Source organism: Calypte anna, chromosome 17, assembly GCF_003957555.1.
Source record: "Calypte anna isolate BGI_N300 chromosome 17, bCalAnn1_v1.p, whole genome shotgun sequence".
NCBI lineage: Eukaryota > Metazoa > Chordata > Aves > Apodiformes > Trochilidae > Calypte > Calypte anna.
The window spans coordinates 2,597,846-2,613,784 of NC_044262.1; the positions used below are offsets into that span (position 1 = coordinate 2,597,846).

Consider the following 15,939-nt stretch of genomic DNA (forward strand, 5'->3'; position numbering starts at 1 on the left):
TCACCTCCTCCCCAGGCAGCAAACTCCTCCCAGCGCTCCAGACTTGTCCTTGCAGATCAGTCAGCACTCCAGCTGGGCTGACACCGGGACACCGGGGACACCGGCACAGAGGGTTCTGCAGGGCTCAAGGGACAAGGCTGAACTTAGGGTTCACCTCTTCCCCAGGCAGCAAACTCCTCCCAGCACTCCAGACTTGTCCTTGTAGATCAATCAGACCTCCAGCTGGGCTGACACCGGGACACAGGGACACCGGGGACACTGCTGACACCGGGGACACTGCCTGGCTGCTGCTGGTGGCACTGGTGGCATGTGAAGGACACGGTTCCCCCGGGCCGGGGCTTCTCCCCACTCCCACAGAGGGAGCCCCAAGCCCCAACACATCCTCTGATTCGCGGTGCAGCCCCTGGGGTCACAGTAAAGCTCGGGATGCCCAAAGGAAGCTGAGAACGAGACCCAAGGGACTGACACCTCTTGCACCGCCCCAATGGACACCGCAGAGGAGCCACGGCCCCGCGGGCAGACCCTGCCAGGCAGAGAGGTCAGGAAAGCGGCAGAAGGGAAAAGGCAGGAGGGGAATGATTGCTCCTGTGCTGAGGAGCTGTGTCCATCAGCCCCGCAGGGTTCTACCGGAGCCTCCATCCTCTGCCCCCCCCCCTCCCCTTCTCTCCCGTCCCCGCTGCCCTCCCACTCCGCCCCCTCCCGGGGACTCCATATCCCGGCAGGCTCCGCGGCGATGACGTCACGGCGCCACGGCAGCGCGGGGCAGGCCGGGGAGCGGCGCGCGTGCCGGCGGCGGCGGGCAGGTAGGGCGCGCCCGGGGCCCGCGGCAGCAGCGGCGCCCCCTGGCGGCGGGGCGGGGGCTGCGGGTCCGGAGCCCACCCGGGGAGGTTGGGGGGGGGGGGGAGGGGGAATGGACCGGACCGAACCGAACCGGATCGGGCCACCGCTCCGCGACTCCGCGGTTCGGGCGCTGCCGGCTGGCGGGGTACGCACTCCCCCGCCCGTCAGAACCCCTCGGTAGCCGCGCCGGGGTGGGTCCGCCCCGCCCCGCCGAGCCCCTGCCCCTGGGCTGCGGATGCTCCGGGGTGGAGGGAACGGGGGAGGCAGGAGGGGTCCTGGTGGTCAAAGGGGCCTTTTGGACCCAGCCCCGCGTCCTGACAGCTGGGCCCACTGCGGCCCAATGGGTACCTGCAGGACGGGGCAATCGCGACAGCAAAGCGGGACTGCTGCTCCAAAGCCTGCGAGCGAAGCATCCCCAGCCCGGCCGGATCCGGATCCGGATCTAGACCCGGAGCCGGACCCGGCGGCTCCTGGAGCTGCCCCTGAAACGCTGAAAGTCAAAAAACGCTGCAAGGAGAAGCCAGGACGCGGGTTTTGCAGCTTTTCCCTCTTATTTTAAGGGGTGAATGCCCCAGGCTGGGAATTACAGGTGCAGCTCCTTGCCTGTCCACAAAGCCTAAAAATTACAGAAACTGCGGTTTTATTTCTATTCTAAATAAAAGGAAGGGAAACCAGTGTAATTTGCAGTTTTCCAGCTTGATCCTCAGCTGAAGCTTTCAGAGGAACTGCCTCGGGAGGGACGATATGCAAGAATAACTCACTGATAAGGAAACTTCCACGGAGGCATGATTGAATGTGAGATAAAGATACAAGTGCAGCTGTAAAACTAATTTCCCATTTGTAAGGTGCATGCTGGCATTCCAACAACACAGGGTTAGTTATGAATAGAGCGTCGTACAAATCACCTGTCTAAAACCTAAATATAACTTACAACCCCCCCACCACCATTGTTCTTTAATGAAAATACCTGTTTTAGAGAGAGCTTTTTATGTAACTTTCAGTATCTGGTGTCTGCTACTCCCTCATTGCTTCCCTGTCTTTTGACATTTCCAAGGAAAATGAGAATTATGGATCTGGTGCTCTGTGTTTCATTTGTAAAGATCATTTTAAAATACAGGTTTTCTGTCCCTCAGAGGCAGGTTTCTGATCTGTGTGGCTGTGCCCAGGCTTCTGCTTCCCCAGATGAGTTATATGCTGATAATAAAAGGGAAGCACTTTTTATGCCAGCACCCAGAGTGCCCTTGCACCCCAAGGACCAGGGGTGTGATCCTCTTCCTGCCACCATCAAACCAAAGATGAGATCCCAGCCTGGGACTTGGAGGCTGCTCCACCACTGAAGCCCCTCCTGAAATATTGGGCTTTAAAGAACTCTGAACTGCATCTGATAAATTAAAATGATTTTGTCTTCTCTCTCTGAACATAAAGGACTCCACTGCAGCTGTCATCTTCCACTTGAGCAAATGGTAAACTGAAACAGAGCTGAAGGTTTCTCTCTGGGATGCTCCTGAGGATGGAGCAGGCAAACCCAGCAGGGCAGCACCAGAGCTGCATGCACGAAGCCATGATTCAGAAGGAGCTGTCTGCTCACATTCCTCAGTGACTGGCTCTTCATTTTAGAGACTTAACAACTTCCTTCTCCTCCCTCTTCCCCTAGAAGAAATGTTTTCTTCCCCATTCCTTTTCAATGGCTTAAGAAATACGACAGCAAAGGTAGTGAAACCCAGTCTGCTGAATAATAACCTAATGATGTGAACCCTCTTCTGTTCCTTTTGAACGGATGGCTGCTTCAGCAAGAGAGCTGCTGGGATCTGCTCCCTGCTGTGAGGGATGTAAGGAAGGAGAAACCTGGATGGAAGCTGAACAGCAGCCAGAGTGGTAGGAGACTGAAGCAGAAGACAAGAATGAGGTCAACACTGCAAGATAGTGAAATAAGGAGAAATTATATGCAATTAAGCTAAGTTGAAGAACTAACAGTAAACACTTGTATTCTGTATTAATTGGAGTTGTCTGATAGCTCCATTATTGCTATTGCCTGCTAGAACTCTGCTGCGTTAAGCTGTGTTTTATTTGCATGCTGAAGTATGATGTAGCATGGCAGAGGTTAATGAAATCCACTAGAGGAAAGTCTTTGCTGTGTGTTTTCAGTGTGTACAGTCAGTCCCAGAAGGAGTAGAAGCTGAAAAATCATTCCTTCCAGTTTCACTTTCTGGCAAACATATAAAACCTTGAAAACTTGTTTTGGTTATCTAGAAAAGTAAAGTAAAACAACCACATTTATTTTGTCCCTATCTGATGTCACATCTGAACGCAGGTCTCCAGAGGTGATGTATTAATGTCCTAAAGTGTTGCACCATCTGGTTTCTCTTTTGATATGCAACATTTTGAATGGTTGGTTTCATCTCCCTGGGTTTCAGTAAATTGTGTAAACTTGGAGGCTTGGCAGTGGGAGATGGGCACCATGAGTCAGTCATCAATATCTATTGGGCTTCCTTAGTGCTGCCATTATACTTCTTTCAGTTGTACTTATAAATTTTGCAAGTGAATAATTCATCACACGAGGAGCTTCAAGTTAGTTTTGGAGTTTGCCCACTCTGAGATTAGCTGTGACTAATCCATCCTTTCTGAATGTGGAAGAGCTAACTGGGCTTCTTTTTTCCAGGGTTGGGTGATAACTCAGAAATAAATTGCATGTATTTGTAGCTGCTGGTGATGACATAAATCACATTTCCTTTTTTTTTTTTTTTCTTTTGGGACAGAATTGGAACACCTTGGAATAAATGCAAGTGCAAGACTTTGCACCAGCTACAGCTGCCTTGGAAAGCCATGGCTGCTGCTCCTCATCTCAACTCGGATGCACTCCGAGAGGTCCTGGAGTGCCCCATTTGCATGGAATCCTTCACTGAGGAGCACCTGAGACCCAAGCTCTTACACTGCGGGCACACCATCTGCAAACAGTGCTTGGAGAAACTCCTGGCAAACAGCATCAACGGGATACGCTGTCCCTTCTGCAGCAAAATCACCCGGATCACAAGCTTAGCTCAGCTGACTGACAATCTCACTGTGCTGAAGATCATAGACACTGCTGGCCTGGGGGAGGTGGTGGGTCTTCTCATGTGCAAGGTCTGTGGGAGAAGGTTGCCAAGACACTTTTGCAAGAGCTGTAGCTTGGTTTTATGTGAACCCTGCAAGGAGACATCACACATGCCCCAAGGACACAGAGTGATTGCTATCAAAGAGGCTGCTGAAGAGCGTAGGAGGGAATTTGGGACGAGGCTTGCCAGACTCCGGGAGCTCATGGGTGATCTGCAGAAGAGAAAAGCATCTCTGGAAGCTGTTTCAAGAGACCTGCAGTCGAGGTACAAAGCAGTTCTGCAAGATTACAGCAAAGAAGAGCGCAAGATCCAGGAAGAGCTGGCCAGGTCACGCAAATTCTTCACCACCTCTTTGTCTGATGTGGAGAAGGTGAATAATCAGGTCATGGAGGAGCAAGCTTATCTGCTGAACTTAGCAGAAGTGCAGATAATGTCTCGCTGTGACTATTTCCTTGCCAAAATAAAGCAGGGAGATATTGCTCTCTTGGAGGAGGCAGCAGACGAGGAAGAACCAGAACTGACAAACAGCCTCCCAAGGGAGCTGACGCTTCAAGAAGTTGAACTCCTTAAGGTGAGCCACGTGGGACCACTGCAGATCGGGCAGGTGGCAAAGAAACCCCGGACTGTTAACTTGGAGGAGTCACTCATGGAAACTGCAGCCTCCTCATCGGTGTCGTTTCGGGAGCCTGACTTGGTGCAGGAAGAGGTCAGCTACACCCCCAACTCCTCACCAGCCAAGCCAAGGATTCCCGAAGCGGCCACCAGCATCCAGCAGTGTCACTTCATCAAGAAGATGGGCTCCAAGGGCAGCCTGCCTGGGATGTTCAATCTCCCTGTCAGCCTCCACGTCACCCAGCAAGGTGAGGTGCTCGTGGCAGACCGAGGCAACTTCCGAATCCAGGTTTTTACCCGCAAGGGCTTCCTGAAGGAGATCCGCCGGAGCCCGAGCGGCATCGATAGTTTTGTCCTGAGCTTCCTTGGGGCAGATTTGCCCAATCTGACTCCCCTCTCCGTCACCATGAACTGCCACGGCCTGATAGGTGTGACCGACAGCTACGACAACTCTGTCAAGGTGTACACCATGGATGGACACTGCGTGGCGTGTCACCGGAGCCAGCTCAGCAAGCCCTGGGGCATCACAGCCCTCCCGTCAGGGCAGTTCGTGGTGACCGACGTGGAAGGTGGGAAACTCTGGTGCTTCACAGTGGACCGTGGGGTCGGGGTGGTGAAGTACAGTTGCTTATGTAGTGCTGTGCGCCCCAAGTTTGTCACCTGTGATGCCGAGGGGACCATCTACTTCACCCAAGGGCTGGGGCTCAACCTGGAGAACCGGCAGTACGAGCACCATTTAGAAGGAGGTTTTTCCATCGGTTCCGTCGGCCCGGATGGGCAGCTGGGACGCCAGATCAGTCACTTCTTCTCTGAGAATGAGGATTTCAGGTGCATCGCTGGGATGTGTGTCGATGCCAGGGGAGACCTCATTGTTGCTGACAGCAGCCGTAGAGAAATCCTGCATTTTCCTAAAGGAGGTGGCTATAATGTCCTCATCCGGGAAGGACTCACCTGCCCAGTCGGGATTGCCATTACTCCCAAAGGACAGCTGCTGGTGCTGGACTGTTGGGATCACTGCATTAAGATCTACAGTTACCATCTGAGAAGATATTCCACCCCTTAAAGGTGTGGCTCTAAGCAAAGCCTGCTTTGGCAGCAGAGATTCTTCCAGCCTCACTGGAGCCTGATGGGAACTGGTGTTGAGCATTCAGGACAACTGTGCCATAAATGAAGGAGGTTCACCCTAGAGGTCATCATGTTTTGTGTTTAGAAACAAAATAGCTTCTGTGGTGGTAGTCTGCTTTTTCTTCTCCTTTGTTTCTCATTTTTACTTTTATAAAATCTGTACAATAAAAAAGGGAGGGAAAGGATCCATCCTTCTGGAGCACTGGTTCCTTGCTTAGTGACTGGTCACTCCATAAACCTACTCACCTCCTTTAGCCACAGCTTCCACCTTCAACAGCTGTATCTGTCTTTGTGCCATAAACACTGACTGACTGCTTTAAATCACCTTCCCTTGGAGGACTAGAGAGGCAACCCTCTTCTTGCTGTGGTGCTCACAAGGAACTGGGTAGCAGTTGTCTGGGCAACTACTAGAGAAAGCAATTTCTGATTGTAGCACTGCATAAAACAAAATAGCCCTCTTAAACTGCAGGGAGATGGAACTTTCAAACTGGTGAGGGAAGGTTTGGTTTTCTCTCTCCTTTTTTTTCTGGTATTCAGGAGATAGCCTCTGTTGTGCCATTTGTGAACTGTGTCTGTTCAATGTGAAGTTAAGTACTGTGCAACCATGAGGGACTGAGCCAAGCCAGAAAACTGCCCTCTGATGGCAACAGGGTTTTTATTACTACTTGGAGTTCTGCTAGGTAGAATGGGGTAAAAAGGGAGGGGGGTGGAAGAACAAACCAAACAAACCAGGGGAAACCTACAGTTGATGTTCACTGTTGTGTTATTAAATGTATCCTGGGAACTGTCTTAGGGAAGTGTCTGGTAGTTAAAGCTTCCTGGGGGAGGAGGGAAGGGCTGGGAGGTTGTAATACAGGAGATGAAATGAAATGCAATGTATTAGATGTTCACCTGCACTCCACACTGTTGCATTTAGTGATGGGCTTCCACTCATCTACACGTCCTGCTCTGGTGGGGATGGGACAGTTTTACTTTTGTTTTTTTAATATTTGGCAGCATGACCATTGGTGAATTTTTTCCCTTGCACAGCAAAATGCTACATCCCTCACTTTTTTTTTTTTTTTCCTAATGGCACCAGCAGGCACCAGAGTTCATGTTCATCACAGCTTTGGGCCAAATGAAGCACAAAACTGCAGCTGTGTGAACCAAGGCCCCCACAGTGCTACTCTCCTGGCTGATAAATGTGTACCTCAGTGTGGTGCTGCTTGCCTAGAATAGTTTATTGAAGAAAAGATGCATTTAAATAGGGCACAGTGGTAGCATGTTAATCTGCCACAAATAATAGTTACACTGCAGTGCATTTATTTGTTGCTACCAACAATGTCATTGCAAATTTGGGGCCACAACAGGCAACAGAAAAGCTGATTTTATGGTGGCTGCCATGTTACAGAAGACTGGATGCTGCTTGTGCTGCAACATGTATGCAACAGGTGATTTTTAATTTTTTTTTAAAGCTCCCACCTGCTTTAGTGAATCAGAAAAGTAAAACTGGCCTCAGAGCTGCAGCCAGTTGTTTGGCAGTTACGTGGAAGAAGTGCTGGGGGTAGATCTTGGGATTTTGCTTTTTTCCCCTTTCCCTATTCTGCTCAGCCAAGATGCTGAGGAGGGCCAGCACAACAGCCTGCTGGGGAATGGAGGTGATGGAGGTGCCCATCCATCAGGACAACTTCCTATTTCTCACCATAATTCTGGTAAGAATATAGTACTTCCTCACCAAAAATAAGATGGAAAAAAAGGTTGTGGAGAAGGGAGTAGGAGCTAAGACACTACCATGGAAGATGGTGCTGAGGGAGCCCAAGAGAGATGAACCCCCCTTCCCTCCTGAGCTGCTCTGTGTGTTTGCCTGTAATTATTGACATTCTCTGCTTTTTTGGGGTGGGAGGGAACAATTTCCTAAGGCACCTTACAGCAATTTGGGGAGCAGATCTCATCTTGTATATATGTTTTTGGGAGATGAGAACTATTACTGGGCCTTTCTGCAGTTAATTACATTGTAACTCAAGGCATTTTTTTCCAGTGTTGTGGTAATGGCAGTTCCTCTTCTACTGATCTCTTTTAAACATTTCTCCTAAGAACTGCTCCAAGCAGGAAGCTACCATGGACCTGAATAATTGAAGCAATATTATCTGTGATAATATGTACCTCTCTCATTTTCTGTTCCAATGGATTTATTTTTTTTTTTTTAATAAACATCACTCTACTATCAATAACATTTCCTGGAGTGCTTGAAGGGACATAAAAGCCAGTCCAGCAAACTGAGCAGCTGGTTACCTCAGCCTGTTCCTGGTTACACAGTTCAAACAAAGCATCTGTTATCTGTTTCTCACTCAGAAATTCAAAGAAAATAACACTGCCTGGTGATGCACTGGCAGGCCAGGACACTGCCAGCAGCACCTAAGGGGGGGTTTCACCTCCAGCTCTTCCTCTAGTCCTGGGATTCAGGAAGAAAAAGGGAAAAAAAAAAAAAAAGAAACCTGCTGTCCCTTGCCCAGGGAACCCACATCCTCTAAAAAACTCAACAAGTGACTGTGAGCTGCTTTTGCAGAGCTGTGTTTCTTGCTGTGATGCCCCCACACAATGTTGTGATCGTCTGCCAAATGAGATGAAATGGAGTAATTAAGGATTGTGATGAAATAGTTTGGCTTCTGCTCTCTACCTGGAAAAAGAGCTTGTCTGGTTTTACGTATGTGTTTGGGTTTTAAAGAGGGTGTAATAAAGGAAAAATTGATCCAATTAAAATCACATTGCAAATGGCTAATTTTCTTATTAAAAACACTTCATCTCCTCCCTTTGGTGGCAGATTGTTTCTAATGGCTGCTGGGGATTTGACTTGGGAGCAGAGGGGCTCTGTGAGCACTTTTATGCTCTCAGGGTGTGGATGATAAATCTGAGCTCCCTGGCAGGTCTCACGTAATTTTATCTGACACTTCCCTACCCACCCCATAAACAAATACCAGACTTTTGTACCCTAATTCATGCTGATAGTCCTACAGGAGCTATAGCTGACTTTTCCCTCTAGCTGACAGTGTTGGAAAGGTTTGGTCCAAATGCACTGGCACCAAGCACTCAGTAGCAGGAGATGGAAGCCTGGCTGAGGGCTTCAGCACTCACATCCCTGGCTAAGAAAGGGGCCACGGAGGTGACACAGCTGCTAGGGCTGGTGGAAGGGTTCACCCATGATTCTGGGTAGTTTTGATAAATGCTGCAAAAAACCATACTAGAAGTGGTGTATTTAAGGGGAGCCAAGGGAGCCAAGCTGTTTGCTGCTCAGAATCCAAAGGCATCAGTAGGTCCTGCTGGTCCCTGGTCCTGCACCCAACTGGTTTGCTGGTCTAGGGGAAGGGTTTGGGGCTGATCATAGATAGGGAGCAGCTCCTTCTACAGACACAGGCTGCTGGGTTATCAAAGAGATCTTATACTGGCAGCACCACTGCCATGATGATGCTGTCAGACCTATCCTGCTGCTGCTGCAGCAGAAGTTCTGGTTTCTTAGAGTAGCAGCAACAAAGCTTTGAACACTGGTTCTGGGTAGGGCTTCCAAGGGGAGGAGATCCTGCTCCTGAATCAAAGGGGGCAGAGCTGCAAAAATAAGAATACAGCCAGATGCCCCGAGTCTTCTCTATTGAATAGCTTAAGTGATTTTTTCTGGGTCATTACTCAATGCAAGGATTTAAAGTTATTTCATTTTGCACAACTAATTACTCAACTTGCCTGGCAATTTTGGATTACAATGAGCAGTGCATGAGGTCGTTTAGCAGACTGAGTCACAGCACATATTTAAGTCTAAACTAGATTGTTTGGGTTTCTTTTTTTTTCCTTCTCTGAACAAAATGTCAAAATCTGAGGCTTTGGAATCAATGCAATGACATAAATGGCAAGCAGTGAGAGTGTTAGGAAGGTAACAGAGTGTTTGTTCAGAGGAGCAGATCTCAAGGACAGGGAAATTCTTTATGTTTTACTTTTGATCAAGCAGGTATAAGGGAAAGCCATCATCTCCTTGAACAGATGCAAAGCTTGCCTTCCAGCTTTCTTAATTCACCTGACTGTGTTTATGAAATGAAAACTAAAGGATCCCATGGACTAGTTCTATTGTAATCACTTTACAGAACTACCAGACCTGAATGAGACCTTGAGAGGACAGAAGGGACCCATAGCCCCTGCTCAGAAGAACATGGACTGCTGTTCTAGCAGAGCTCAAGGCTGTAAGCTTAAAGTGCTTCACATTTTATCAAGATCAACTGCTAAGAATGCATGAAAACCTCCTAAAGGTAAATACAACCAGTAACGTATGGTCCAAGAGAAGAGGAAGGTATGGGAGAGGCTGTTGGGCAGAAAGCCTTAGGAAATAGGATAGATCTGTCAGGGCACAGCCCCTCCATGGATTGTTCTAATAAATTATCTGTTTCTGTGTTAAGAAATACTAGATGTTTAGCTGAAATAAGTTTTAAATGGAATTAATCACTCAATAAGTCAGCATTAGGATGCAGGGGTTACAGAATGTCACATACAGAATGTCACACCATTTGGTACCCTGGGTGTTCAGCATTACTTAGCAGGAGGAAGGGACTGCTCCCAGCAGTTCCAGTCTCGGGGTGTTTGCCACCTCCTGACTGGTGCATGGGTGCTCAGGCAGCAGCTTTTCCCTTAGGAACTGGGAGGGAACATCTGCCACATCTGTAGCAGCCATTTTACCAGCCCAGCTTGCTGAGCTCCCCATGTGGCAGTGACTTCAGCCAAGGAAACTCGAGAGAATCACAGGGTATGTGAGAAAACCAACATTTCACTCACAGCAGACATAAAGCATCACTGCAACCTCACAGATGGGGCATGAAACCTTTGCATCTCCTTCACCCTTGCACATCAAGACCTTTCTCCCTCCTCCAGGTCCTTGGTGGTGAGGGAGAGGAGCTCCCACAGCCCATGTGCTCCTCAGCAGCAGCTCTCCACCAACACACCATTTCTTTTTCCAACTTTTCCCAGCTGGAGAACAGAAGTCTCCCACGCTGAGCCTCAGTTCAGTCTACACTGTGTGAAGGGAAAGAGTTGTCAGTCAAACACTTGACAAGATGAGACCCTCCACATTACTGCTGATAACATCTCCATTTTCTCAAAGTGCTGAAGCACTCGCAGACATTTGTTCTACATTTTGCGGATTGCAGTGGGAGCCAGCAAGCTAGAATAGCTCCTGGGGAAACCCCACCAGGGCTGTCAGCTTTTGCTGTCAGAGCAGCTCTTCCTTTTTCCTAACCAAACTCTCCTCCTCATCACCCAGCCAGACTGAGGTGGCAGATGGAAAAAAGATGTCTGATAAACTTGTAGCTGGGATGGACACGGCCCTGAACAGGTGGATCTGCAGGATAGTGAGCTGTCTCTCTTCCCTCCTCTTTATTTTGTGAATCTCTTTGTGGTGGACTGATCCCAGCCCCTACCTCCAGTTTTATCACTGGCCATGGCATTAAACAGTGTGGAAGAGCCCAGGTTGGGTCAGCAGTCCTGGCTGTGTCCCCTCCTAACATCTTGCCCACCCCAACCTACTCCCTCTGGGGACAGAGAGGAAGCCTGGAGGCTGTGCAAGCACTGCCCAGCAGCCTGGGGGTGTCAGCCACACTGGCTTAGCCACAAATCCAAAGCACAGCACCATGAAGTCAGTTCAACCCATCCTGGCCAGGCCCCAGCACATCCTTACATGCAACCTGAGGTGGATGGGAGTGTCACCTTTGTCCCAGCTGCCACACAGAGATGCTCACACAATCTCACTGAGGTGCTGCCAATATTCAATTCTGGCTTTAACAAGGGAGAAAACCAATGCAGGCTCCCGTGGCACAGATCAATGCCTGGGTCAGTCTCAAGGTCCCTGCTCAGAGGGCATTCCAAGGAGTGAAAGCATCGCTTGGCCGCACAGAGTGGAAGCAAGCAGCCCCCAAAATGGGCTTTTAATCACTCTGTATGAATTGAGCTTTGGTTTGGTTTGCTCACAGGCTAACACCGTTCCTAGAGAGGAGCCTGGGGGATATTTCCATGCCTGCTCTGGCAGGAGCACAGTGCTCAGTGTGCCGTGGCCATGCTCTCATTGGAAGGATTGACTCCTGCAAATCCTCAGCAACAGGAGCAGGCAGCTCCCTTGCCTCCCCCCAGCACACACCTTATCACCTTGCAGGACCAAGAGGAACATTTTGCATTTCTCCAGGCGGAGCAGCCAGCAAACATCCCAACAGGGCAGCAGGGCCAGGCAGAGAGAAAACACCAACTTTTTCCTCTCCCTGGTGAGAGCAGGATCACTTTCTCCTTGGCTGCAGGCACCGACCCACGGCAGGGGCTGCCGTGCAGGCTGCTCCAGCTCGGCAGAGAGCCAGCGCCTGGCCCCGTGCTTTGCAGTGAGCCCGGCTGCCAGCAGAGCACTCTCCTCCTCCAAAGCATGTTTTCAATTAGGGCTCGGGGTGCAGACTGTGGTGTTTACCGGCGGAGGCCTCCCTCTGAGGCCCACCAATTGATTTATGAAGTCGATTAAAATATTAAAATATTAAAATAATTCTGCGCGATGCTGCGAACCCGCGGCGATGTGCATTGGTATCAGCTTTGGTGCCGTTCCAATTAGCTCCAGACTCGCCTCTCCTCCTCCTTCTCTGACCTGTGCTGTTCACTAACAAATTACAGTTCTCCTGGCCTCACTTTTGTATTTATTAGGGATGATGCATATGTGCTCTCGCTGAGCGATTCGGAAATGGGCTGGCTAGCAGCGGGGAGCCCGGCCAGCCAGAGCTGTTTCCGAGTGGAGAAGACATCCAGAACTGTCTAGCTGGAGCTATTTATTCCAATCCTCCTTATGTCACTGCCATGATGGTAAATGAGTGGAGGGGCTGGGAATAAAATCTGTCATAAGCAGCAAGCTCTTTCCCTGAGCTCACTGGGGTTCCTCCAGGAGAGAGAGGTGAATTTCCACTAACACCTTCTCAACTCAGAGAGCTGATTTCCCCCAGTATCAGCAAAAGCCCTGAACATCCTCAGTGTCCTTCCAAGAGCATTTTCTGCCCATTAAGGAGCTAAGTACAACACATGTCCCCTCTGCAGTTCTGATGGCCCTGAAGTTCAGCCTCACCCACCCCATCCGCTACCTAAGCCACAGTCGAAGCCACAAAGGACGAGATCAGAGCCAGCACCTGATGCGCAAAAGCCATGAGATCAGAAGTGAAATATCTCCAAGTGTTACACACAAAGCCCCTGGGGGATCCCTAGGGTCCCACAAGTGCTCTGGTGCTTGGCAGGCAGGGAGGAAGGATGGCCTGGATGCTCTTGGTGCACCAGGGCAGCCCTGTGAGTGGGCACAGCTCCAGCACATCTTCAGGGATGCAGGAAAGAGCTGGTGAGGAGTGAGGGAGCTGCCTTGGCCAGTTGCATACCATGGACTGAAAGACAAATCATTCTGTCAGCAAGGCACTGCTTGCCTTCAGACCCTGTGCCACCATGGGGCTTTGTGGTTGAGCCCTGGAAACCACCTCTGGCTGTGAGAAAGTGGAGGCTCAGAAATGGGAGATCTCATCACAGGGGCAAGTATTGCCACCATTCATGTCCCCTCTGGTCCCAGCACCATGACACAGCAGCAGTGCCTGTGCCAGGCTCAGCCTGCAGTGTCTGCCTCTTGTTCCCACCCAGCATCTCCAGAGAAATTCTGGGTCTGCAATGTCAGTACTGGGGCCAGAGAACCACTCCAGGTCTGTTCCCCACTGGCAGGAGTGTCTGGGGATTGCAGGGAGAGAGCCCAAATGATTAATAACGTTTTGAGTACATGAGCAACACACTGCCACAATGCTTTCACCTGCTAAATAGGGGCATCAACATGGCAAACTTCATTTATCACTACTTAAAGACCAAACAAACAAGTATGGGGGGGTTAGAAACAATTACAAGATGAGCTGCACTGCGAAGAGATAAAGAATTCTCAGAAAGCAACAGCAGTGGGGGGTTGGAGCAAACCTCTCTGTGCAGGTTCAACAAAACGAGGCTGCTCTCAGCAGCACCTACAGGACAGGGCACCAATGCCCCTACCACCTGTGTCACTATCAGCCCCAGGATGAACCTCCACAGATTGGAAAAATATCAGACCTGTGAAATATCCCCAGCTCCCTAGAGGAGAGAGATGAATTGGCAAATGGAAGGCTAGAGCGATAAGGGAGTTTTTATAAACATAACCTAATTGTATTACTTCAAAGTCCTCAAGTTTATTGCCCTGTTTAATGATGTGTCTCCTTATTTATGGGGTAGCCAATGAGACACTTCCTTAAAGACTGTCATTGTCACAAGCAATAAAACAAATCTGTTCTGAAACAGCTCAGTTATGTCACATCCCCAACCCCAAGCATCCCCAGGCATGCAGGGACCACCGAGATGGAGCTGGGAGAAGGTGGTGAGGAGGCCCCCCCCCGCAAGGAACTGGAGTGTGGCTCCTGAAGGGCAGGAGCAGTCAGGATGGGTCTGTCTGGCTCAGGAATGCTGCCCATGGCCACACGGCACAACCTCCTGCAGCACTCGAGTTGGTACAGGTCTAGATCTCCTGTCTGAGCCCAGTAACCAGTGTGGTGATGGTGTAAGCCCAGGGAAGAGGAGGTGATGGATGAAACCCAGCATGAATTAATGCCACTGCCCACTTCTGTTGCCCTGCTGACCTTTTTGGTACTGGAGCCAGAGCTGCTGCTGGACCTTCTTGCTGGGGAAGTGGATGGTGCAGCTGAACTCGGAGCCATACAGTGCCTCTGCAATGTAGTGGGATCCAAACTGCTGGATGAAGGAGAGCAGCTCCTCCCGGCTGCTGTCCTTGTTCAGGATCTTCAGGATGTTTGTAAAGCCTGTGAGAGGGAGGCAGGGGATCAGCAGGATGTCTGGGCTTGGCTGCCAGCCACAGCCCAGGGGAAGGAGCCCCACAGGATCCCCTGCTCACCAGTCCCCACATGGGTGCAAAGCTCAGTTCGTCCTCTCTTGCCTCCATGGTCTACATCATCCTTCAGAATCCACAACCTGCCCTTTACATCTGGGCTGTGGCTCTGGCATCTCTCTAGGAGATTTCTCAAACCATTTTACAGGGATGTGCACATGAACACGTACACCCCCACCACACCTCTGCCATCAGCTCTGGCCCATTCTGCAGGTTGCTGGCACATCATCAGCCATCTCCCTAGACAAAGTGTTCAGCCTTTGCTTTGCACTACCCATCACCAGAGATGTTCTTCTGGTGTAAGGACAAATTCATCACAGATTGCTCTGCACAACCAGTAACTACTTTTATCAAAGCCAGAGACAACCCAGAGGGACACGTGGGACTGGGCTTGTGGCAGCTCAGGGGGTGCAGAGGGGTTGGAGTATCTCATGAGCAGTGCTGGTACAGACACTGGGGACTGCTGGCATGGGACAAGAACCCTCCCTGCCCTGCGGAGATGAAATATCACAGAAGCATTGGTGACTGCACGGTGTGTTGGCACCCTTCAGAGCTGACTGATGGAACTGAAAACAAACTGCAAGAAAATATGTCATAACTGTCACAAAATGAGGTTATCTGGCTGGCTGGTTGGTTGGTTTATTGAAGGAGAAGGTTGGTTTAATGAAAAAGCTAGAAGAATTCATTCTGAGCTGAACCCAGATATTTTGTTCTGCTCTGAGCAGGTTGAATGAAATGAAATTCATTCTGGGACTGTGCAGCCTGTCTGTGCTAAAGCTTTTTTTTTTTTTTTTCCCCTCTTTCTCCATTTAAAAACAGGTTGATTTTTAAATTTAAAAAGTGTTGTTTTGAAATATAAAGACAAAACATTTCCGGCTGCAACAAAATGTTTCTGCCTTTCTGAAACAAAATGTGTAGCTGGAGAAATGTGGGAATGAAATGTTTTGATGTCTGCAGGATCCTCCCATCTGCCCCTTCTTCAGCTGTGACTCTGCTTAATCTGACCTGCATTTACAAGTGCTTTGGGTCCTTCTAAAACCACTTAGTTTTTTCAAGAATTGACTTTTTGTCCTACATACATACATACACCCATTGAATCCTCTTGGCAATGATGCTTATTTACTTGATCCTGGCTCTGCCCCCAGCTCTTTGGGCAGATGAGCCACACAAACTGCCTGCCCCAGTTCCCCCTCCCTGTAAAAAGGAGGAAAATCTCTGATACTTCAGAGGCTGCAGTGCTGGGAGTGCCAGTTGCTGCCTGAGCAGAGCCTGGAGGTGTGAAATGTTGGTGAGATGCCCAGCTTGACTGTCTCGGAGCAGAAGACCACCACCCACCCACCCACC

At 49.8% G+C, this 15,939-nt stretch overlaps 2 protein-coding genes across 4 annotated transcripts in view; one reads left to right on the forward strand and one right to left on the reverse strand.

Moving 5' to 3' along the window:
* ASTN2 (astrotactin 2) overlaps positions 1-15,939 on the reverse strand; it is a 269,480-nt gene that overhangs the window by 102,116 nt on the left and 151,425 nt on the right. The window contains 1 exon segment of the mRNA XM_030461317.1: positions 14,330-14,509. Coding sequence (XP_030317177.1) covers positions 14,330-14,509 — 180 coding nt within the window.
* Positions 734-8,408, forward strand: TRIM32 (tripartite motif containing 32). 3 transcript variants are annotated; one of them, XM_030461319.1, is made up of 3 exons: positions 776-803; positions 2,631-2,746; positions 3,597-6,308. In XM_030461319.1, the coding sequence occupies exons 2-3, from the start codon at positions 2,742-2,744 to the stop codon at positions 5,605-5,607; spliced, it is 2,016 nt and encodes a 671-aa protein (XP_030317179.1). In that variant the 5' UTR covers positions 776-803; positions 2,631-2,741; the 3' UTR covers positions 5,608-6,308. The 3 variants fall into 3 exon arrangements, with proteins under 3 accessions (XP_030317178.1, XP_030317179.1, XP_008497551.2); XM_030461318.1 differs by lacking the exon at positions 2,631-2,746 and having other exon boundaries at positions 734-803; positions 3,597-8,408; XM_008499329.2 differs by lacking the exons at positions 776-803; positions 2,631-2,746 and adding an exon at positions 2,383-2,550.